The 25,424-nt window shown below is 40.4% G+C and overlaps 1 protein-coding gene across 1 annotated transcript in view; it reads right to left on the reverse strand.

The window, feature by feature from the left end:
- The window catches only part of tdrd12 (tudor domain containing 12), a 147,019-nt gene that overhangs the window by 82,089 nt on the left and 39,506 nt on the right, over nucleotides 1-25,424 (reverse strand). The window contains exons 12-14 of the mRNA XM_087996141.1: nucleotides 10,556-10,669; nucleotides 8,647-8,832; nucleotides 3,109-3,265 (exon numbers count right to left, since the gene is read on the reverse strand). Coding sequence (XP_087852267.1) covers nucleotides 3,109-3,265; nucleotides 8,647-8,832; nucleotides 10,556-10,669 — 457 coding nt within the window. The remainder of the gene's footprint in view (nucleotides 1-3,108; nucleotides 3,266-8,646; nucleotides 8,833-10,555; nucleotides 10,670-25,424) is intronic.

Below are 25,424 nucleotides of genomic sequence, written 5' to 3' on the forward strand. Positions count from 1 at the left end.
GGAGACTGGCTAGCAAGGTTAGATCTCATGGAATACAGTCAGAACTAGCCACTTGGATACAGAACTGGCTCAAAGGTAGAAGACAGAGGGTGGTGGTGGTGGTGGTGGAGGGTTGTTTTTCAGAATGGAGGCCTGTGACCAGTGGAGTGTCACAAGGATCAGTGCTGGGTCCACTACTTTTTATCATTTATATAAATGATTTGGATATAAACATAGGAGGTAGAGTTAGTAAGTTTGCAGGTGACACCAAAATTTGAAGTGTAGTGGACAGTGAAGAAGGTTACCTCAGATTAAAACAGAATCTTAATCAGATGGGCCAATGGGCTGAGGAGTGGAAGATGGAGTTCAAGTTAGGTAAATGCGAAGTGCTGCATTTTGGGAAAGCAAATCAGAGCAGGACTTATACATTTTATGGTAAGGTCCTAGGGAATGCTGCTGAACAAAGAAATCTTGGGAGTGCAGGTTTATAGCTCCTTGAAAGTAGAGACACAAGTAGATAGGATAGTGAGGGAGGCGTATGGCATGCTTTCCTTTATTGGCCAAAGCACCGAGTATAGCAGTTGGGAGGTCATGCTGCAGCTGTACAGGACGTGGGTTAGGCCACTGTTGGAATAGAGTGTGTAATTCTGGTCTCCTTCCTAGTGCCAGGGTTGGAAAATTTGAGCTATAGGGAGAGGCTGAATAGGCTGGATCTGTTTTCCCTGGAGCTTCGAAGGTTGAGGAGTGACCTCAGAGGTTTATGAAATCATGAGGGGCATGGATAGGATAAATAGACAAAGTCTTTTCCCCCGGGTGGGGTAGTCCAGAACTCGAGGCCATAAGTTTAGGGCGAGTGGGGAAAGACATAAAAGGGACCTCAGGGGCAACTTTTTCACGCAGAGGGTGGTACATGTATGGAATGAGCTGCCAGAAGAAGTGGTGGAGGCTGGTACAATTGCAATATTTAAAAGGCATTTGGATGGGTATATGAATAGGAAGGGTTTGGAGGGATATAGGCCAATTGCTGGTAAATGGGACTAGATTAGGTGGGGATATCTGGTCGGCATAGACTAGTTGGACCTAAGTGTCTGTTTCCATGCTGTACATCTCTATGACTCTATGACCCATTTTCTCTGACTCTACCACAAATTTCCTCCTTTGTCCTTGAGTGGACCAATCCTTTCTCTAGTTTCCCTCTTGCTCCTTATATATGAATAGGCTTTTCTTTTAAGGAAAAGGATTTTCATCAACCCTGTTTGCTACAGATATTTCATGATCCCTTTTAGCCCTCTTAATTCCTCGTTTCAGAGTGGTCCTACTGTCCTGACATTCTTCCAAAGCTTCTTCTATTTTCAGTCACCCAGGTCTTATGTATGCTTCCTTTTAGCTAGTCTCACAATTTCACTTGTCATCTATGGTTCCCCAATCTTGCCATTTCTATCCCTCATCTTCGCAGGGACATGTCTGTCCTGCACTCTAAATAACCTGTCTTTAAAAGCCTCCCACATATCAAATGTTGATTTACCATTAAACAGCTGCTCCCAATCCACATTCCCCAGCTCGTGCTGAATTTTGCTATTGTTGGCCGTTCCCCAATTTAGCACTCTTCCTTTAGGACCACTCTCATCTTTGTCCATAAAATTACTAAAACTTACGGAACTGTGATCACTATTCCCAAAGTAATCCTCTACTGAAACTTCAACACCTGGCTGGACTCATTCCCCAACACCAGGTCCAGCAATGGCCTCTTCCCAGGTTGGAATATTTACATACTGTACTATAAAACATTCCTAGATGCTCCTTATATATTTTGCTCCATCTAGACCTCTAAACTAAGTGAATCCTAATCAAATGTTGGGAAAATTAAAATCTCCCATTACCACTACCCTGTTGCTCCTACATCTTTCCATAATGTGTCAACATATTCGTACCTCTATCTCATGCTTGCTGTTGGGAGGCCTGTAATACAGCCCCAACATTGTTACTGCACCCTTCCTATTTCTCAGCTCTGCCCATATTTGCTCACTACTCAAGTCCTCCATGGTGTCCCTCTTCAGCACAGCTGTGATATCCTTTCTGACTACAAACGTAACTCCTCCACCCCTTTTCCCGCCCTCTCTATCCTGCCTGAAGCATCTATGTCCTGGGATATTTAGTTGCCAATCTTGCCCTTCCCACAACCACGTTTTAGTAAGAGCAATAACATTATACTCCCAGGTACTAATCCAAGCCCTAATTTCATCTACATTACCTAATACACTTCACACATGAAAACAAATACACCTCAGACCACCTCTCCCTTTGCGTTCACCATCTGCTTCCTAACTACTCTTTCCCCTTAGTCAGGCTGACTTTATTATTTAATTCCTCATAGGCTTTAGTTACTACCTCCTTACTGTCCACTAACCTCATTTGGTTCCATTCACCCTATCACATTAATTTAATCCCTCCCCAATAGTATTAGCAACAGAACTCCCCAGAACATTGCTTCAGGTCCTGCCCAAGCATAGACCATTCAATTTGTAATGGTTCCACCTTCCCCAGAACTGGTCCCAATGTCCCAAAAATATGAACCCCTCCTCCCTGCACCATCTCTCAAGCCATGCATTCATCCTGCCTATTCTTTCATTTCTATTCTGACTAAAACGTGGCACTGGTAGCAATCCCAAGATTACCACCTCTGAGGTTCTATTCTTTAACTTGGCTCCTAACTCCATAAATTCTTCGTGTAGGACCTCATCCCATTTCTTTTTACCTATATCATTTGGGCTTTTATGCACCACGACAGCTGAGTATTCACCCTCCCACTTTAGAATGTCCTGCAGCCGATCTGATACATCCCTGACCCACTCACCTGGGAGGCAATATACCATATGGGAGTTTCGTTTTCGACCACATCAACCACCTTGAGGAAAGCTGCATGATTGAAATTTAATTGTATTTCTATTTTTAACTACACAGTTATGCTGAAAAGATGCCATTACAAAGGTCAACTTTAATGAAATTACTCATTCAATGACAGAGGTTGGAACACATTAGCTTTTTTTATAGTATTCTCTCTCAACAAAGATCAAAGGCCAGAATTTCCTCAGAAGCCAATCTGCTTGCAACTACAAAGAGTACACTTACATCCTTTGGTAAACTTTATTTTCTTGATTTCTTCTGGATCCTGTCCAACCAAAACCAAGGATAGAGAAAGCGGTCGGGAAGTTCTTATTAAATCAGTTAACATCTGGTACACAAAATGGGCCTTCTGTCGTCCAGGGCAAACAATTATTGCTAATGGCTAATATTTAAAATAGAAGTGAAGATTGTTTTATTAACATTAGTTGCATACATTGTTCAAAAAAATACAAAACTCTAAATATAATGTTTTAGCCACATGTTAAAACACATTTGTCTTAAATCATACTTTATCTTTGCAGTCATGATAACCCCAAAATTAACACTGATATGTTAATTTTATAAACACAAATTATATACCCCAGTGTTCAGTGAACTTGTGGAATACTGAAGAGGTTTCCCAAATGACTGGTAATTTTTTTTTCCTCTTCCTCCCTACACATTTTGATCTCTTATTGAATTGAATTTTTGAACTGAATTGAATTTATTGTCATATGTACTGAGGCACAGTGAAAAGCTGTGTCTTGCGAGCAATACAGTCAGCTCACATAGTTATGTAGCATAGATAAGTAGATTTTGCCCGCCTGCATTGCTCATCCTGTCCTTCTGAACGTTTGGAGCAGCCACAACCCAGGTTATACAAGAAGTAGACAAGAAAACCACAAAGTTGAAGAGAGTTTTTCATTATAATTCTATGGAAAGCTTCTGGTTTAGATCGTAAATGAACATCTGTCAGATCAATTAAATAATATTGAAGTCATTTAGCAGTATTTTGATCTCTGCAATAGCTAATACAAGTAAGGAAATTACCAGGCAGTAGTTAGCTTGTTCAAAAATGTACTTTTAAAATCCTGGCCAATTTAATTGCTAGGATTGAGGAATTTTATGATCATAAAGTTGAGCGTCAAGTAGAACATCAAAGGTTTGAACAATGCTGTTCTATTAAATGCAGTGGTTAAGGGGTTGAAATGGTGATAAGAATATTGCTTTCATGGTACAGGCTAAAGTTGGCTTCTTGGAAGAAATTGCTACTCATGCCATGTGTACTTGTATACTGGTTGAAAGTGTGGTGCTGGAAAAGCACAGCAGATCAGGCAGCAGCCAAGTGGAAAGAGAATCAACATTTCAGGTATAACTCCTTCACCAGGAATGAGGCTTGTTGGCCGGGGTGGGGGCAGTGGAATGGGGCTTATATACCAGCAACTCAAAATCATGGGCTCCCAAAGTGACACTAACCTGCGAGAGGATTGCACCGACACAGCTAACTCACTAGTGAACCAGATGAATTTTTCAACAATCAACAGAGATGAGAGACATTGATAGATATTGAGAGTCCTTTTTCCCAATTCCAGATTAGTTAATGAAATTAAACTTTAATTCCACAAGTAATAGTGAGATTTGAACCTATCTCCCCAGAGCATTATGGCCTGGGCTTCTGGATTACCAAGTTTAATGTGCAATGACCAGGTGATGGCTGATCTGATTTTAACCTCAATTTTACATTACTGTATACCTCAGATATTCTTCCATCCATGTGATAATCGAAAATCTATTCATTTCTGCCTTATAAACATTTAAAGATTGTGTATCCAATACCATCGCAGGAAGGAAATTCCAAAGATCTTCAGAGAAAAATGGCTCCTCTCAATGTCCTAAATGGGCAACCTCTTATTTTTAAACTATAGCCCCTAGTTCAAGATTCTCTCGATCAAGTCCGCTCGGGATTTTACAATGTTTTTCGAAGAAACTGTTAATTATCACCCAGTAAAATGTTCTTGAAATTTATGTGGAAGGGGAGATTTCAGTCAACATGACAATGTTACATGCTCAGGATGAAATTCCTTTGTACTACACCTAGAAAACAATTATCATTTCATTTAACCAACAACTCCAATTGGAGCAACGTTCCAGGGATTCATACTGATAATAAGTCATATTCAAACCCAAAATAAAGCTAGAATTCACTTGGGACAAGATATCTTGTGTACCAGTCAGAAGTGCTTAAACTGAAAACCAAAGCAGCAGTTCAATATGACTTAACAATTTCTTTGGCTCATTAGTGGGCTTGCAGAAAAATATGCTGTAAACTTTTAAGTATGTTATCAGAGACATCTGGCCAGAATTTTTTTCTGGGGAGAAGCTGAACAGTTTGGGTACACCCAAATTAAATTTTTGATCCTAAATTTATTCTGATACCAACTGTTAGCCACCAACTTGTGGGGTTAAACCAAGAGGCAGTACTCTGCCTAAACATTTAATGGAATTAGACAATGTACATGATTAGATTGAGGAGAAAGTGAGGTCAGCAGATCAGAGCTGAAAATGTGTTGCTGGAAAAGCGCAGCAGGTCAGGCAGCATCCAGGGAACAGGAGAATCGACGTTTCGGGCATAAGCCCTGAAGAAGGCTTATGCCCGAAACGTCGATTCTCCTGTTCCCTGGATGCTGCCTGACCTGCTGCGCTTTTCCAGCAACACATTTTCAGCTCTGATCTCCAGCATCTGCAGACCTCACTTTCTCCTCAAAGATTTTAACCTACTGCGAATCCTCTTACAAGGATGCCTTCCTTGAAGAAGCTCTCTTCCTCCCTCTACAAATATTTCAGTGAGTCCCTCTCTCACTGCACCCCTCAGGTCATCTCCTCTGCACAGAAGCTCTTCAGCCACATTCTCAAACAGACTCACTACCACAGCCATATCTCCTTCCTCAGCACCTGCCTACGGAACCGACTGATCCCGCACGGACTACGGACCATTCCTGAAGAAGGGCTTATGCCCAAAACATCGATTCTCCTGTTCCCTGGATGCTGCCTGACCTGCTGCGCTTTTCCAGCAACACATTTTCAGTACATGATTAGATTCCCTACAGTGTGGAAACAGGCCCTTCGGCCCAACTAGTCCACATCAACCCTTCGAAGAATAATCCACACAGACCCATTCCCCATATTTACCCCTGACTAATACACCTAACTCTCCAGGCAATTTAGCATAACCAATTCACCTAGCCGGCGCACCTTTGGACTGTGGGAGGAAACCGGAGCACCTGGAGGAAACCCACGCAGACACAGGGAGAACGTGCAAACTCCACACAGTTGCCAGAGGCTAGAATCGAACCCAGGTCCCTGGTGCTGAGGGGCAGCAGTGCTAACCACTGAGCCACCGTGCTGCCCTTACATGTGAAGGAAGGATATTTAATTCACAAATTATACTGTAGAACAGAACTATTGAGTGGGAGCAAATTGAAGGATAAATAACGGGTATTAATTCTCTAACATAGAATAGAACAAAGGAAAATTATTTACTCGACTTCACGTTAAGTATCTTAGTACGTAATGAGATCTCTATCAGAGCATCTAAAAGACCGATCCTAACAGTCAGCTTGAAATTGACCAGTCTCATTTGTTAAATTAGATTTGATAAGATAAATTAGATATTGACAGTAGTCGAATCTGTATGAACATATAGATAATTCCAATATATATTGAGAAAAAAACATAACTCTTCAGTAGATTTGAGATTTCTCAGAAGGTTCACTTGAACTAAAGTGTTAACTCCAACTTCTCACCACAGATGCTGCCAGACCTGTTGAGCTTTTCCTGTTTCCGATTTACAGTATCCACAGTTCTTTTGTTTTTTTCTGGAAATACTCAGATTGATCAGCATGAGCAAAATGATTACAACTTATGACATCTTTATTGTGTTTGTCACCACGGCCACAAATTCATAACATGCAGTTTCCCTCTAGATGTTGACTGGCCTGCTGTGTTTTATGTTACAGTACCATTGATTAAAGTGGAAAACATGTGAATGAAGGGAGCATCTAAAACCTATAAATTCAATGATATTCCATAGGAGATAGATAATAGAAAATTCACCAAATTGGACCAAGACTCTGATCTGGAAAATGTATTGTCCACAAATCACTGATGGCAAAGAATAAAACAGATAAGAAGTTGTTGACAACTTCTGCTGCCTCACAGCTGCTCTTGATATGCAGACTATGAAGGTCGTGTTCAGGCCTTTCAGGTGCTGGAAAATTCCTATTAACTGACTATTGATAATAGAGTTTTATTTTTAAAACAATGTTAAACAAAACAAATGAGGCTTCTTTCAGGTTTTAAATAAACATCTAGGCAAGGAGGTAAATGATGTGATATTTTTGGATTATTCAGAAGAATTTGATAAAATGTCAATGATAGGCTTTGAATTAAGACTTATGTTCACAGATTGAAGTTAATAGATTAGCATGAATTGAAGATTGGATAATAGGCAGAAATCAAGCTAATTTTCAGGTTAGCTGGCTCCAATTGGAGTAGGCTCGGTTATTTAAGATTTATATTACCAACTGAAAAGGAGGGGACTGAATAAAATCAAAATAAAGTACTGAAGAAAAACACCTAAATGGCAAAGTAAGCTGTGAGAAGGACACAAGAAGGCTGAATAGAGATATGGATAACTTGGGTGAATTGGCAAGAAAATGGCTGATGGAATAGAACGTGAGAAAAATGTAAAAATATTCACTTTGGTTGGGTTAGGAAAACAGATATTTTTAAAAGGTGTGATTATTAAATATTGATATTCAAAAAATTACAGGAAGTTAACAAAGCAATTAATTAGGTTGGCATTAAGATATGTTAAGTATTTATTGCATAAGAATATTACAACATTAAGGAAATATGGCTACAATTATACAGGGCAATGGCAAGTGCATACCTACTGTAAAGTAAGGATTATATCCCTTAAGAGGTAGTGTAACAAAGATTTCCTAGATTTATTCCTAGGACAAAATGAGTAAAACGTGCCTATATGCTCTAGAGTCATCTCACAGAAATATGTACATTTTTTTGCAAGGCAAACAGGATTGACAAGCTGCAGAGTCTAAAACTCGGTCTAAAACTAAAAGCTTCAGTTTGAGAGGGTCAAGCATTTAGGAATACACATTAGGTTGGGAAACCTTGAAATTCTGTTCTCCAGACAGCTGTGGGTGCTCAGTCATTGAGCATACTTAGAAATGAAGTCAACAGTGTTTTGATTTCTCAGGTAACAGAGGGATTTAGGGGCAAAGCAGGGATGAGAACTAAGGTAGAAAGTTGGTCTTAATTTTATTCAAATGGCAGAACAGGTACACAGACCCACCCAGCCTACTCCTAACACTGTTTATGTGTGATATCTCATTTACATTAGGGAAGTCAAGACTGGACTGATTCAACATAAACTGTATTGGCAGCAAATTGAGAAAGATTACACATGTTAAGCTTGCATAGGACAGGTTACACTGCAGACAGTGAAGCCAAATATGTAGACATGTTTTACAAACCCAGAAATGGACTCTCACAAAACTAACAGAAAAGTTTCAGCTGTGAAAAAAAGCAATATGAGAGAATGTAGCAAAAGTGAGTTGCTTTATTAGTCCCTGCTGAACATCATCTAGTTTAACTTTTGGAAAATATCTGTATTTGGTTTCAAATTTTAATTTAAAGTATACTGATAAATAATAGTGAGTGTATCTGGACATGATAGCAAAAAAAAATCATCAAGGTCCTTACCAAATTTCGCCTGGGTTGATAGTTATACATGGATGGTAATTGTAAAAACGTCAACAATGGAGGGAGGTACAGAAGAGGATCATCTCCTTTCTGCGAAACTGCAATCAAGTCACAACCACGGCCTATAGCAGGCCAACAGTAAGCTTGCACAACATTTGGACGAACAATTTTTTTCTTGCACAGTTCCTGAGAGAAAACAGACCAGATAAATATGTCAAAAACAATATGCCATGATTTGACATTTTGGACTAAGCAACATTAATAATGTTGCAAATAATCTGTAAATTCACCCTGTAGCTACACAATCTCACTCATCACAGCCAAGCCATTTTCTAACCGGTACATGGTAGAAAGCAATAAGTGACGCACATTTATTTTAGTTAAATGACACCGACAGTACAGAGGGAAGAAGAGCAGTTTAGATCAGGTGCAAGACAGACATTGTTGAGTAACTTTTGTTTAAAATGTAATCTCTATGATCTTTGGCACGCATTGGGAATGGGGATGCCACTTAGCTGAATCGGTCAGTTGTAAGAGCATTACTAGTGATGCCTGGGAGAACTCAACTTAGGAGGGCACGGAGGCTCAGTTGTTAGTACTGCTGCCTTACAGCGCTAGGGACCAGATTTGATTCCAGTCTCGGGCGACTGTCTGTGTGGAGCTTGCACATTCTCCCAGTGTCTGCGTGGGTTTTCTCCGGGTGGTCCAGTTTCCTCCCACAGTCCAAAATGTGCAGGTCAGGTGAATTGACCACGCTATACTGCCCATAATGTTAGGTACATTAGCCAGAGGGAAATGGGTCTGGGTGGGTTACTCTTTGGAGGGTCAGTGTGGACTTGTTGGGCCAGATGGCCTGTTTCCACACTGTAGGGAATCTAATCTAATCTAAACTGGCCACTGCCACAAGATGAATGTGCGTTTTAAAAATATGTGGTCAGCAATGTTCAGAAATACCAGTATTCCTGGCTATGACGGATGAGTCTATCTTTATTGATAACATAAATCATGAACTAGCTTTAATAAAGCACCTGACATATCATTTGATTCCAATAGCTAATGTTATCCAGATTCCAAGCATCTGAAATTCCCCTTTTGAACCTTGAATGCCAAATGCATGAGAATGTCAAATGTTTAGGGTCTTGATAACAAGGACTTTGTTGTATAAAATATCAAGTTAGTTTCTTTAAAAAGCATATGAGATACTCATTTAGGTTTAACAACAATTGAATGCTTTTGATAATTACATTCCTTCTGCTCAAGGCAGACATTTTTGAAAGTCATCAAACTGCAAGAAATTCAATATGTCCATAATGGAGTACATAAATATATGTGTGTTGAGTCATTGTACAGGCAAGGCAGTGAAGCAGTTACAACAGTTCTATTAAACAACAATGACAAGTTCTATTAAAGATACAAAGAAAAATCTCAAGTCACTTCAAGGGACTGTCAGGAAATAAGAACAGGAATTTTATTTATGAAGTAAAAAATTAAGTTAAAGAGAGACACATTTTCAGAAATTAATGACAGTGACAGAGATTTAAAAAACCTTGACTTAAATTGTGGTAGACCAAAAAGCCAGTGACCTAATCTGATACCACAAAATCAATAGTTCTGTTTTAATATTTGGCATGAAAATAACCCAGATAAAAATTATTAACTTGAATAATTCATGTAAAAGATACATATGCAGGAAATAATTGCCAACTTGCTAGACTAAAAACATCCAAAAAACAGAGAATAAAAGCAGAATGCAAGATACATATTATTTTACCACAAAGAAAAGGAAATGAGCTTGTGCATTGTAGGCCCTTTTAATTCACTGGTATAAGTTTTGAATTTATTCCAATTTTGAACTGAAGATAATTTCTGTAGGAACTTGCAGGCAATTAGTGATATAAAAGAACATTACCTTTTTTAAATCCAGAGAAATAGGTGACATTTCCATGCTCCGACAAGGTCTCAGTTTGATTAGTGAGTGCACCAAGACTCCATTGCAGAGGTCAAAAGCCATTTTGTAGGATGGCTAAAAAGAATAACCAAAAAAGAAAACCTTCTGTAGTCTTGAAAGACAACTACCAGTTTTAACTGCTCAACAATGCAACTGATTTGATTCATGGCCTACTGTCAATGTGTGCTGTTCTGAGAGCATCAAAACTCACTTTTTTATACTGAGACTTTTTAAAATAAATGGTTTAAGTAAAATTTTTAAATTTGTAATTCAACCGAGCTGACAATTCAGTTAAGTTACTTAACACAAGAAATTGAACACCACATGAAAGAATGTAACTCATAAAATATCTGACATTAAGAGCCACTGAGTTTATATCATAAAGAAATCATTCCGATAATATTCATAAATCATTAAAATTCTACACATATATATTGACCAGTATAATACATAGAAAGGATGCTTTGAATTGCTAATGAGGTAAAACTGAGACTAATTTACAACAGTTTAGGAGAAATTAGCCTCTACAAGTGCAAAATGACTTCGCCTTTCCGAATCTTATTAGCTTTAGTCTTTGTTCCATTTTTAATTTTGCACAACATCATAATTTCTCAAGATAGGGATGCACGCAATAGAGAAGTTAGATTTGAAAATAAATGACATTTCTGTACCAAATGTTTTGTACATTAATATAACAGCTCAATGGCTGCAGAAGATTAGTACACTCTGGCCTAAATGGATTTCCATTTGTAGCACCAGTTTTATGGGCAGCCCTGTAATAACACTATACTATCAATCAGTTATATGTTTGTCCAAGTTAGTCAGGTCACAAATTTGAGCATATATCTTACACTTCAGTAAGCAGCAGTGTTCCCCAGTCATACATCTGTATGCAGAGCCACAAAATTGTCACATATATAAAATATATACACACCCGCAAGTTCTTGTGGTTCTACTCAAGGTATACATGTTGTCATGAAATTCAGAGCAATAATTGGAGGATGAGTAGATCAAGGATATTTTATTACAGTTTTTACTGATAAGTTTAATAATAAACAGGGAATGCTTATACATCTGTGATCTTTCATTAGAGCAGACCTGAAATGTTAACTTCCATTTTTCTCACCACAAATGCTGCCTGGCCTAATTTAATCTATTCTCTGTTAAATATTTTGCTTTTGGATTACTGTTTAATTCACTTCCCTTTCCTGTCCAGGAAGGTGGTGAAAGAAAGATGTCAAGAATCTCTGTTTTTCTTTCTACTGGTGTTACCTTATTCAAGTATTTAATCTTTGTTATGTTTTAATAGACTTTCTTGCTTCTGTAATGCCCATGCGTTGTAATGAGCCAAGTATGACCAAACTTACATTCTTTCATGGGGTGTGAGCATCGAGATCAATAATTGTTTCCTATTTTTAATGATACCTGAAACACAGTGCCTTGCCGGACAATTTCAAAGGGCAGTTAAGAAACAGAGATGGGGAGCTCTAGTGGGTGTGGCAGGAGGGGCAAATATCCTTTTGCTTCGCAAGGATATCTGGGATTGCAGGGCAGCTATTTAGATTATGATACTCAGAGGGACTGGAAGGGGCAGAGTGGATAAACGTTTTTTTTAAAATAGCAAAGAAAAGAAAGCGGTTTAAAAAAAGCAAAAATTCATTTCAAAAAGCTTTCAATCCTCTGGATTAGCACCCACCTTTGCTATATTTTACCTTTTTTTCCTTTCAATTTGATATTATCCTTACTTCCTTGGTTAATAGTGTTCAGTTCATCCCTTACCCAGCATATCCCATGGCCATTACACCTGACCAGCGCATCTTTAGACTGTAGGACGACACTGGAGCACTTGGAGGAACCCACGCAGGTGCGGGGAGAATGTGCAAACTCCACACAGATAGTTGCCCAAGGGTGGAATCAAATTTTGGTCCCTGGCACTGAGGGAGCAGTGCTAATCACTGAGCCATCATGCCACCCTTTCCTAAATATTGTGATAGTACAGAAACGATGAAATAAATTAATACAAATAAAATTTTGACACCAATTTACAGATAGACAGTAGCTACTGTTAGCAAATTTCAGCCTCCTATCTCTACTTATCTAAGTCCAAATTGCATGGAGTTTGGAAGAATTTCTGCCACAAGACCTAGTGGGATTTCTCACCACATCTCACTAAACTCACCTAATTTTCAACCGACCTAATATGCCTTCCTACACACTTGATTCCAAACCCATCTTATGCAGCCTTTCTTCAGGACTTACCCCTCAGAGGACATCCCAGAATTTACTGGCATTCCTTGCACCCCTGCAATCTTTAAAAGCCCATTGTAAACTGATCTAGCGTGGTCAGATATGAGCTGCTCTGCACACAGTTAGTGATGTTTGCCAGAACAAAGTGTACTAAACGTAATTGGGTCAGCCAGCTGGACCTCATAGAGCATGAGTTCCCTGATTGGGAATGTAAACCTCGTCCAGTCGGAGGACCTGGCTGGCCTAAAGGATCAATGTTAGCAATATGGAGCCTCAGGAATGTGACTCATTGGTACCCTCTAGCTGTCTTCACCTATCCCCACTTCACCACCCTACCCCTGCCAGTTTTTGATCTGTAGCTTCCTCTACACCTACCTCCAGTCCTGAAGAAAGGTTACAACTGAAACATCGACTTCTCCACTTCCTGTTGCTGCCTGGCCTGCTGTGTTCTTCCAACCTCGTACCTGTCTATTATGGATCCCAGCATCTGCAGTTTTTTTGGTCTCTGATTCATTATGAGGCAGTGCTATTGTCAAAGGCTATACATTTGTAAATAAAGGGTGATTGGCGATCAGTGAAGCATTATCCTGAAAAAGTCAATTTCAGATGTTGGTGGATCCAGCATACGGAAAGAATTCATTATTGCTTCTGGACAAATGACATGGCAGGTGAAAAACAAGTGATTATCATGGCAGCCTGTGCAGCTGCAGCTTTTCCTGTCATTGGGAGCCTAACTTTTCCTGAGGCACGAGTTACTTAAAACCTTTCAAGAATTGATTGACACAGTAAAGGAATATTATAACCACAAGTCACTTTTAATTTTGAGATACTACTGCCTTTACTTGGCAATTTGAAAACCAGGGTAATCAGTGCCAGGATTTGTTACCAGGTTATGACAACTGACCGAAGTGTGTGAATTTGGTTTAACCCTTAATAAGATGCTTGGAGACAATCTCGTATGCAGGTTTCATGATGTGACTAGGCAAAAATTCTTACTGGCTGAAGCTCAGCTGAACTTCAAAAAGGCGCTACATTGGTTTTATCATTGAAAAATGCAACAAATGGTGCTTGTGATTTGCAGGACATTCCAATGGAGTGAACATCCTTGCCAGTTTGCCTGAGCTTGGGCAACACCATTTAGGCCTTTAGGTCCTTTTTAGGTCCCCCCTAGCTAACTTGTAACTCTTAAGCTCCCTGACTGAGCCTTCACGTCTCATCTTTACATAAGCTTCCTTCTTCCTCTTGACAAGAGATTCAAATTCTTTAGTAAACCATGGTTCACTCGCTCAACCACTTCCTTCCTGCCTGACAGGCACATACTTATCAAGAACATACAGTAGCTATTCCTTGAACAAGCTCCATATTTTAACTGTACTCATCTCCTGCAGTTGCCATCCCCATCCCCATCCTATGCATCCTAAATCTTGCCTTATCGCATCACATAATTGCTTTTCTACAGCTATAACTCTTGCCCTGTGGTATGTACCTATCCCTTTTCATCGCTAAAGTCAACGTAACCAAATTGTGGTCACTATCACCAAAGTGCTCATCTACTTCCAAATCTAACATCTGGCTTGGTTCATTACCCAGTACCAAATCCAATGTAGCCTCTCCTCTTGGTGGTCTATCTACATACAGAAACCCTTCTGCACAGATTGGACAAAAACTGACTTATCTCAAGTGCTCCAAGTGTAGCATTTCCAGTCAATATTTGGAAAGTTAAAGGCCCCCATAACAACTATCCTGTTACTTCCACTTCTATCCAGAATTGTCTTTGTAATCCCTTCCTCTACACCTCTGGAACTTTTTGGAAGCCTATAGAAAACTCCCAACAGGGCGACCTCTCCTATTGCTAAACTCAGCCTCAGTAGATGAGTCCTCATCAAACATCCTTTCTGCCACTATAATACTGTCCTTGATTAACAATGCCACACCTCCCCTTCTTTTATTGCCTTCCCTGATCTTAGTCAAACATCTAAACCCGGAAGCTGCAGCAAACATTCCTGTCCCTACTCTATCCATATCTCTGAAATGGCCACAACATTGAAGTCCCAGGTACCAACCCATGCTGCAAGTTCGCCCACCCAGGTTATGTTACAGTTGTATAGGATTTTGGTTTGGCCACATTTGGAATACTGCGTACAGTTCTGGTTGCCACACCCCTCGTAGGATGTGGATGTTTTGGAGAGGGTGCAGAGGAGGTTCTCCGGTATGTTGCCTGGTATGGAGGGACTAGCTCCGAAGACAGGCTGAGTAGATTAGGATTATCTTGATTAGAAAGATGGGAGATTGTTGGGGAAAGGAAACTAATTGAGATCTACAAAATTATAAGTGGCATAGACCAGGTGGATAGCAAGAAGCTTTTTCCTGGAGTGTCGGGACTCAGTTACTAGGGGTCATGCGTCCAAGGTGAGAGGGGACGAGTTTAAGGGAGATATGTAAGGAAAGTTCTTTACAGAGAGGGTGGTGAGTGCCTGGTAGAGGTGGGCACATTAGCATCATTTAAGATGTGTCTAGACAGATACATGAATGGGCAGGGAGCGGAGAGATACAGATCCTTAGAAAATAGACAACAGGTTTAGATAGAGGATCTGGAGGGCCGAAGGGCCTGTTCCTGTGCTGTAATTTTTAAAATTCTTTTTGTCCTCATTGGAATATATTACTGCCAGGAGGCATGAACTATTTTCTTAAATACCTGCTATTTCACTGAATGCACCTTAGTATATGAATCATAATACATGAATTAAACAGCACAAAGAGGTTAATGAGTTTGATTTTATAGCAATTACAGACATAGTTATAACTGGGTATGTAACGTTTTGCGAGGACAGGCAGGGAAGGAAGGATGATGAGGTAGCTTTGATAGAATCAATTGGAGTATGTATGTATGTTAGCAGGAAATGATGTTGGCTAGGAAGAGGTAAAACCCATATGGGTGGAGTTAAGTAGTAACAAAGGGGAGAAGACATTGGTAGCAGTAGTCTTTTGGTACCCATAACAGTGATTCCCATAATCAATGTTCGGCCTATATTAAAGGGATCACTACTGATTCCAGCAGTAAAAATCTGCACATTAAAAATCAAATTCCTCCTTAAATGTACTCAATCGGTTACAGGTTGAAGGGTTATGGAGAGCGAGCAGGAAAGAGAAGTAGAAGCCGAAATGAAAATCAGCCATGGTCATGTTTAATATGATAGACTAGCCCAATCCTCCTCCTCGTTCTTATCGCTGACTACAATAAACATATAGTGATGTGTGTGAACTACTACCTGGAGTTGTATTTTAGAGAGAACACTGAAAGATGATGCATTACCCATCACAGAATGCCAGCCTGTGAAACAAGGGCTGAATATTAAACTCCGTGGAGGAGCTCAGCCAGATTTTAATTCAATTACCATGGGCAAATCTTCAGGTGTTGAAGTGACCATACTGGAATCCATCAAGTAAAAAATCAGCTACCCTCCAGCATCAGAACTCAGAAACTCGTCAGCCCACAGCTCTATCATTTTGCTCAGTACCGTTTCCCTAATGATCGATATTTGGTGAAATTACACTGTTTCTACCTTCCGCTTTGTAGCTACAACTCGAGTGCATTCTGTATTCTCCACAATTCAGCAGCAAAATGTTTGACTATTTCATTAGCCATTTCCTTATTCACTCTTCTGAAGAGCAGCACTCATTTTCTTTTCTGTTCCTTTTGAATATGTGTACAAAATCTCACTTCCATCTCTCCAGAGTTACTCAGGATATTGTCCTTGGTCCAACCACCTTCAGCTATATCAATGATCTTCCCTCCATCATAAGATCAGAAGTGCAGATGTTCATTGATGATCACACAATTTTCAGCACCATATGTAAATCAAGTACTGCAGCTCTTTATGTCCAAATCGAGCAAGACATAGACATCCAAATTTGAGTCGACAGGTAGCAAGTAACATATGCTTCATGCAAGTAGCACCAAAACAGAATCTAACCATTGCCACTTGGCATTCAATTGTATAGCCATCACCAAAGTCCCCACTTACAACATCTGGGGAGGTAACATTGACCAGAAACTGAACTGGATTAGCCAAATACAGAGTGGCAACAAGAGCCGGTTAGAGACTACCAGAACTAAACGAACTGCAAAATTGAAAGAAAGCAGCTCACCAACTTCTCCATGGCAACAGAGGATGGACAATAAATGCTTACTCAGTCTACAACACCTCAAGGCCATGAATGAAGTTTTAAAAAGTAGCTTCTTCTAATAACTCTAATTATTTTCTGCTGATCCATGTTTTGTCATCTTCTCATGTTCTTGAAGTTTTGTCCAATCATCTGACCAGACATTCATCTTTGCAATTATATACTTTTTTCTCAAGTTAAGTGCTGGTCCTCCTCCTTTTAGAATTGTTCTTTATATGAAGAATCTCATTACTTTGACTATTCTGAAGTATCCCCTTAAAATATTTGCAGTGCTTATTCATTGATTTATCTCCTAGTTCACTTCAAATAGGTAATTCTGGATGTAGGTTTGCTCGCTGAGCTGGAAGGTTCATTTCCAGACGTTTTGTTACCCTACTAGGTAACATCTTCAGTGGGTCTCAGGCGATGCAAATGCTGAAAATTCCTGCTTTCTATTTATATGTTTGGGTTTCTTTAGGTTAGTGATGTCATTTCCTGTGGTGAAGTCACTTCCTGTTCCTTTTCTCAGGGGGTGGTAGATGGGGTCTAACTCGATGTGTTTGTTGATAGAGTTCCGATTGGAATTCTCATGCATGTCTTTATTTGGCTTGTCCTAGGATGGATGTATTGTGCCAGTCGAAGTGGTGTCCTTCCTCATCCGTATATGAGGATACTAGTGAGAGAGAATTATCTAACTGTAGTCAAAAAGAATGGGTACCCAATGAAAACAGTCCATCGATTTCTCAGCAACAAACCCAAGCAAGCAGACAAAACGTGTCCAGAAACCCTAGCCACTCTCCCCTACATCAAAGGCATCTCGGAAATGACTGCCAGACTACTCAGACCCCTTGGCATCATGGTAGCCCACAAACCCACCAACACAGTAAAACAGCAGCTAATGAACTTGAAAGACACTATACAGACAACGAGCAAAACTAATGTCATTTACAAAATGCCACGCAAGGACTGTAACAAACACTACATTGGACAAATACGGAACTCAATCAACAAACAGAGTTAGACCTCATCTACCACTCCCTGAGAAAAAGAACAGGAAGTGACTTCACCACAGGAAATAACATCACCAACCCAAAGAAACCCAAACATATAAATAGAAAGCAGGAATTTTCAGCATTGTTTTGCCTGAGGCCACTGAAGATGTTACCTAGTTGGGTAACAAAATGTCTGGAAGTGAACCTTCTAGCTCAGCGAGCAAACCTACATTCAAAACCTCAACCTGAGCTACAAATCTTCTCAAAACCTGCTACAGGTAATTCTCTTATAACACCGTAGTTGCATGCCATGTTACAGAAAACGGTGCAACAGAAATAATGGGGCGTATTGGAAAAGCAGAGTTCAGGGTGAATGACCAAAAATGTCAAGTAAAATCGAAACAAAAATAGTGGTTAGCCGAACACAAATGATAGCACAGTTGAAGTAAATTTTGACCTGTTGTAAGGTACTGTATAGTACAATTTATCAGATTCTCAACTAATTACTCTCAACTGGCATCCATACCTGCTGGCTGCACCACATTCCAGCCAGTCTTCTGATTCCATCCAAATGGTAACACTGCACAAGTCAGATCCCAGAATGAAACCTGCCTTGACAGATAATATCCTAGAATTGACCAACATCCATGGTGCAGCAACATGTTTAAAACTATATCGTGCACCCAGACAACAGCTGTCAGTCCGGAGCAGTCCTGCATGGTTCCTGACATTGGTCTTGAACGTGACAGACAATAGAAAATTACTACTTCTCTTTGTGGGCAGAGACATGGAGATGATGCTGATGGGGATGGGGTTATGCAGAGGCAGGATGTTCTTTTCTCCCAGACTAGAGGACACCATTCTACTGGAACCATGCCAACCTGGACCCCTTTTACCATCCAGGCCAGTGCAGTCTCAACCATCTGAAGGAATGCACAAAATGTAGCAAAAAGATCAATGACCTTCTCCACTCTCCTGACCTGGATTAACCCTGGATCTCTTCTGCACAGCCTACTCACCCCTTCAGTACATTCCCAAACATGCATCAAAAGTTATAGGGTGCCACTCACATTTCTCTCCCTCACCCACTATATGCAGAGTTTCCTGATTCTGGCCATCCTGAGCAGCTGACTGATCATGTTCAAGCCCATGGACTGGTATTTTGCAGTTGGTGACCAGAGCAATCAGTCAATGAAACAGATTCACAAGAGTCTGCAGATATTCTTAAATATCTTTACATGGTTTTCTTTTAAAGTGGGAAAAAAAAAGCTCTTAAGACAAACAAAACAAATTTCAAACTGCTCCTCAACACTGTCATTTTACAATTAGTCAATTCCAGTGAAATTTCACTCATCTCAACTCTTTATGCTTTTAAGTAAACAGGCTTTGGAGATGCCAGTGTTGGATGCACAACACCGGGTTATAGTCTGATACATTTAATTTGGAAGCACGAGCTTTTGGAGCTTGGCTCCTTCATCAGGTGGTTATCCTGATGAACCACCTGATGAAGGAGTAGCACTCCAAAAGCTAGTGCTTCCAAATAAACCTATTGGACTATCACCTGGTGTTGTGTGATTTTTAACCTTAAATAAACAGATTTCTTCTAGTTTCTTGTCCTCAGGCTATATAGAGACATTTTCATAGTGCTTTTCCAAGTCCACTAGCATAAACATTTCACAATACGTTCCACAAAAGGTCTTCACAAGAAAGCACATCAGCCAACTAATCACGTGATGCCAACATAGAGTCCAGTCCTTCGCGCACTGCGACACCTAGTGCCTGAGATGAGAATCATGTAACAGTGAGGAGTTTACTTTATTTTAACAAAGTTGGCTATTCACAAATTGTGTCACAGACAAATAACACTTCATAAAGTTAAAAATCCCACAACACCAGTTAGTAGTCCATAAGACCATAAGACATAGGAGTGGAAGTAAGGCCATTCGGCCCATCGAGTCCACTCTGCCATTTAATCATGGCTGATGGGCATTTCCCCGCATTCTCCCCGTAGCCCTTAATTCCTTGTGACATCAAGAATTTATCAATTTCTGCCTTGAAGACATTTGGTGTCCCAGCCTCCACTGCACTCTGTGGCAATGAATTCCACAGGCCCACCACTCTCTGGCTGAAGAAATGTCTCCGCATTTCTGTTCTGAATTGACCCCCTCTAATTCTAAGGCAGTGCTCACAGGTCCTAGTCTCCTCGCCTAATGGAACCAATTTCTTAGCGTCCACCCTTTCCAAGCCATGTATTATCTTGTTCATCAGGTGGTTGAGCAGTGTTCTGAAAGCTAGTGATTAGATTTTAGATTACATTAGATTAGATTACATTACATTACAGTGTGGAAACAGGCCCTTCGGCCCAACAAGTCCACACCTACCCGCCGAAGCGCAACCCACCCATACCCCTACATTTATCCCTTACCTAACACTACGGGCAATTTAGCATGGCCAATTCACCTTACCTGCACATCTTTGGACTGTGGGAGGACTGTGGGAGTGCTTCCAATTAAACTTGTTGGACTATAACCTGGTGTTGTGTGATTTTTAACTTTGTATACCCCAGTCCAAAACAGGCATTTCCAAATCATGACGGGCATTTAATAAATGCATTTTGTAGGAGAACTACCTGTAGTTCAGTTTATATGCTGTTTTAAAAAATTCTCAAGGTCAGGTTCGTAGGAGAGTAGTCTGACACAGAACAAACGACCAAGAGGCGAGTCTGCTAGAATATGGGCATTTTATTCCCCGCAGCGTCGCCACAACCAACGGGTCTGGCTTATACTCACTCTACATGTTACCGGAACTGGGAGCCGTCAGTTCTCGTAGAGCGGTTGCCAACAACCCACGCTCGGCGGTTAAACGTAACCCCGGAGCAGACTCACCGAACTGGAGACTTTTCCAGCTGATATACTCTTTTCCAGATATAAACATTCATGTGAACAGCAGAGCAAGGCTAAAAAACACATTCCATTCTGGTTACATACAGATAAGAAGATTCACACGGGGAGGTGTGTAATAAGATTCACACGGGACTAAGCAACACCTCCATTCCGGTTAGATTCACACATGTATTGGGACATAATTTTTAACCGTTTCACCTCATATGCCCACTTAAGATTCTAGCCTTAGTCTCATGCTTCTTCCATTCAAACAAAGTAAAATGCAATTGTTTGTGATGACTACAACCTCAGGATGTCTTTACTCCAAGGTCATTAATTGATCCTGTCACATTATATAATATCGACTAACATTAGCTGTTCCCTGTTTGGTTCCAGATAGTTCCTTGGAGAAGCATTCTAGCAACCTCTCATCCAGGCAATTTCATTTTTCCAGTTTACACCTGTACATTAAAATCACCCATGATTATTGCTTCCCCTTTAATCACATGCATCAAAATAATACGACTTGTATACTTTGCCCAACATTGTACTTATTGATCGGGAGCCTGTAGACCACTCTGACTAGTGACTTGATTCTTGACTATTGATTACTGAGCAACTGATTCCCTGTCCTAATCTCTTTACCTAGTCTCCTAATTTTATGTATCATATATTCCTTAATATTCTGGATTCAATCCTGGTCAAGTTTCTATAAAGGCTTTCACACCATACTTACTTACTTCAGTGTGTGCTATTAATTTGTTAACTTTGTTATGAATGCTGCCTACATTCAGATGCACAGCTTTTAGAATTATATTTTGGCAATATTTGTAACATGTAAGCTTAACTGTTGGTTCAGCATTACATGTAATCTCTGTCCCTTTCTGCCATTCTCGGAGCTTCATTTCCCATATTACTGATTTGCTCTCATCTTGCATTTACCTCTTTATCTCTTCCTCCCATTGACTTTCTAGATTCATCCCATTGTATTCATTAATCTCACTCAAGTTATTAAGGTGGACAAATCCCCAGGACCGGATGGGATCTATCCCAGATTGCTAAGGGAGGCACGAGAGGAAATAGCTGGGGCCCTGACGGATATCTTAGGGGCATCCTTAAATACAGGTGAGGTGCCGGAGGACTGGAAGGTTGCTCATGTTATCCCCCTGCACAAAAAGGGTAGTAGGGATATTCCGGGTAACTACAGACCAGTAAGCCTGACGTCGGTGGTGGGAAAGTTGCTGGGGAGGATACTGAGAGATAGGATCTATTTATATTTGGAAAGGAATGAGCTTATCAGTTTTTGGCAACATGGTTTTGTGCGGGGGAGATCGTGCCTTACCAACTTGATAGAGTTCTTCGAGGAAGTGACCAAGTTGTTAGATAAAGGAAGGGCTGTTTATGTCATATACATTGACTTTAATAAGGCGTTTGATAAGGTTCCCCATTATAGACTAATGGAGAAAGTGAAGTCACATGGTGTTCAGGGTGTTCTAGCTAGGTGGATAAAGAACTGGTTGAGCAACAGGAGTCAGAGAGTAGTAATTGAAGGGAGTTGCTCCAAGTGGAGAAAGGTGACCAGTGGTGTTCCACAGGGGTCAGTGCTGGGGCCACTGTTGCTTGTAATATACATAAATGATCTCGAAGAGGGCACTGTTGGTATGATTAACAAGTTTGCAGATGACACAAAGATTGGTGGAGTGGCAGAAAGCATAAGAGACTGTCAGAGAATACAGGAGGACATACATAGATTGGAGAGTTGGGCGGAAAAGTGGCAGATGGATTTCAATCCAGACAAATGTGAGGTGATGCATTTAGGCAAGTCTAATTCTCGAGCGAATTATACAATGAATGGAACAGCCTTAGGAAAAGTTGATGGGCAGAGAGATCTCGGAGTGCAGGTCCATTGTACCCTGAAGGTTGCTGCACAGGTGGATAGAATGGTCAAGAAGGCGTATAGTATGATTGCCTTCATCCGACAGAGTATTGTGTTTAAGAGGTGGCAAGTCATGTTAAAATTGTACAAGACATGGTTTGGCCACATTTAGAATACTGTGTACAGTTCTGGGCACCACATTACCAAAAGGATGTGGACGATTTGGAGAGGGTGCAGAGAAAGTTTACGAGGATGTTGCATGGCATGGAAGGTGCGAGCTATGAAGAGAGGTTGAGTAGGTTAGGTTTAGTTTCACTAGAAAAAAGGAGAATGAGGGGGACCTGATTGAGGTTTACAAAATCATGAAGGGTATAGACAGGGTCGATAGAGACAAGCTTTTTCCCAGGGTGAAGTATTCAATAATGAGAGGTCAAACTTTCAAAGTGAGAGGTGGAAAGTTTAAGGGGGATACACACGCTAAGTACTTCACACAGAGGGTGGTGGGCATTTGGAACGTGTTGCCAGCAGAGGTGGTAGAGGCAGGCACGGTAGATTCATTTAAAATTCATTTAAAATGAATTGACCGACAGGTTTAGACAGTACATTTGGATCGGCTCAGGCTTGGAGGGCCGAAGGGCCTGTTCCTGGGCAGGAAATTTTCTTTGTTCAAATATTTGACTAATGTGATTATAGGGAGTAATATAACTGCAAAACCCTGGCTCCCATAAACTTACTCAACATGATTGCCTATCACCATAACGAGCAAGCACAGCAGAGACAAGGCAACTTTGGAACTCAGATACACCATGGGGCCAAACAGGGTTGTACACTGGCACTAACATTCTTTGGCATACTGTTCACTGCATTGCTATCGTATACCTTGAGGTCAACTACAGTGGGTAGGTACTGTTTTGCGAGAACTGATGGAAAACTGTTTAACCCTGTTTGCCTAATACTCTAAATTTAAAGTCCACCAAATCCTTATCAGAAAGAGTTGCTCTGAGAGGTTCACAGACATCTGTAAAAGCTTGATTTGGCCATCAATATCAAATATCATGGACTAAAGTGTTGTTTATACTACCACATATCAGCAATGATGATCAGTCCTTCAAGGTTTTTGATAGGTTCACATATATAAAGGTTCACAATTGGCAGCAATTGATCACATTATGCCAGAAACGTAAATGGTTTGCTCTCATTAAAGTTAACATAATTGGTGGTGGTTTAATCAGAGGATCTTCACCTCAGGGAATTGGAGAGGTTGAGAAGGAGAGTCTTTCATGGTAACGTCTGCTGATACAGAAATTGAATCCATGCTGTTGGCAATATAAGCCAGCTGTCTGGCTCACTAAGCTAACCAACTCTGGCTAAATATCAATTCAGACATTGCAAACGTTGCACCCTCATGGCTAAACAGCAGCTTGGAACAACAGTAATCTTAGTGAGAACATCAGAGAATCTACCAGACCTGCATCCTTTGCACACTCCTGCCTTGGTGGTTCGATCTTTCAGCATATGCTAGACAGGACCAAAGATTCAACAGCTTTCACCTTCGCTGTCTCTAATGTAACCTTGGCAGTTCTCAGCAGGACAAAGTATCCAACTCAGATGCTCATTCTTCCTATTGCATTTGGCTCTCAGCTTCATTTAACCTACTGAAATTAGCATTGTTCACTATTTTTGAGGGTTTCATTTTGGGACATTTTGCACAGATCTGCAAAGCCCGTGATTGTTGCATGATTACTGGTATCTATCCACCATTCCCCTTTCACTTGATGCTCTTGTTCGCAGTTATCATTCTAAAAAGGCTCTATGCATTAATTACCTTTAGTTAAAAATCACACAACACCAGGTTATAGTCCAACAGATTTAACTGGAAGCACACTAGCTTTTGGAGCATCGTTGGACTATAACCTGGTGTTGTGTGATTTTTAATTTTGTACACCTCAGTCCAACACTGGCATCTCCAAATCTTAATTACCTTTAGACTTTATACCAACCTGTTATTTGATGTACAATGATATGGTGTAAAATAATAAGAGTCATTGGTCAACATCTCTCCAGTAGCCTCAAGTTTAATAGACTTGCTTTGCTTTCTTTTAGCTAACACATGCAACTGGGTCAGCTTCTTGCTGTTGAAGCATTGCTTTCTCCATGCTGAACATGCTTTCTTTTCTTTCATGTGAGGCCATCTATTGTATCAACTTGCTGCTCATCTTGCTGCTGGCTGTTCTGCAAACATTTTTATTTTCTTCTTTGAAGATGGCGTTTTCATTCAACCTGGAATGTCTCTCACTCTTAATTCTCTTTCTCTGCACAAATGCTGCCAGTTCATTCTAAGGTGTGAACAAATAGCTTTCTCTTGTAATTTGATGTACTTGCGATTTTGGAGAAGATTTGTAGCTCAGATTGTAAATTTGCTCGCCGGGCTGATAGATTTGTTCTCAGACGTTTCGTCACCATGCTAGGTAACATCATCTGTGAGCATCCGATGAAGCGCTGGTGTTCTGTTCCGGTTGCTATTTATCTGTCTTGGTCTGTTGTTGTGAGTGACATCACTAATGATTCTTTTTCTCAGAGGTTGAAAAATGGGATCCAAATCTACATTTAGTAATGGAGTTCCAGTTTGAATGCCAAGCCTCTCAGAATTCCCGTGTGTCTTTTTTTAG

This window comes from Chiloscyllium plagiosum, unplaced genomic scaffold, assembly GCF_037043375.1.
Source record: "Chiloscyllium plagiosum isolate Xiang-an unplaced genomic scaffold, Cpla_swu_hap1 HiC_scaffold_17, whole genome shotgun sequence".
Taxonomy (NCBI): Eukaryota; Metazoa; Chordata; class Chondrichthyes; order Orectolobiformes; family Hemiscylliidae; genus Chiloscyllium; species Chiloscyllium plagiosum.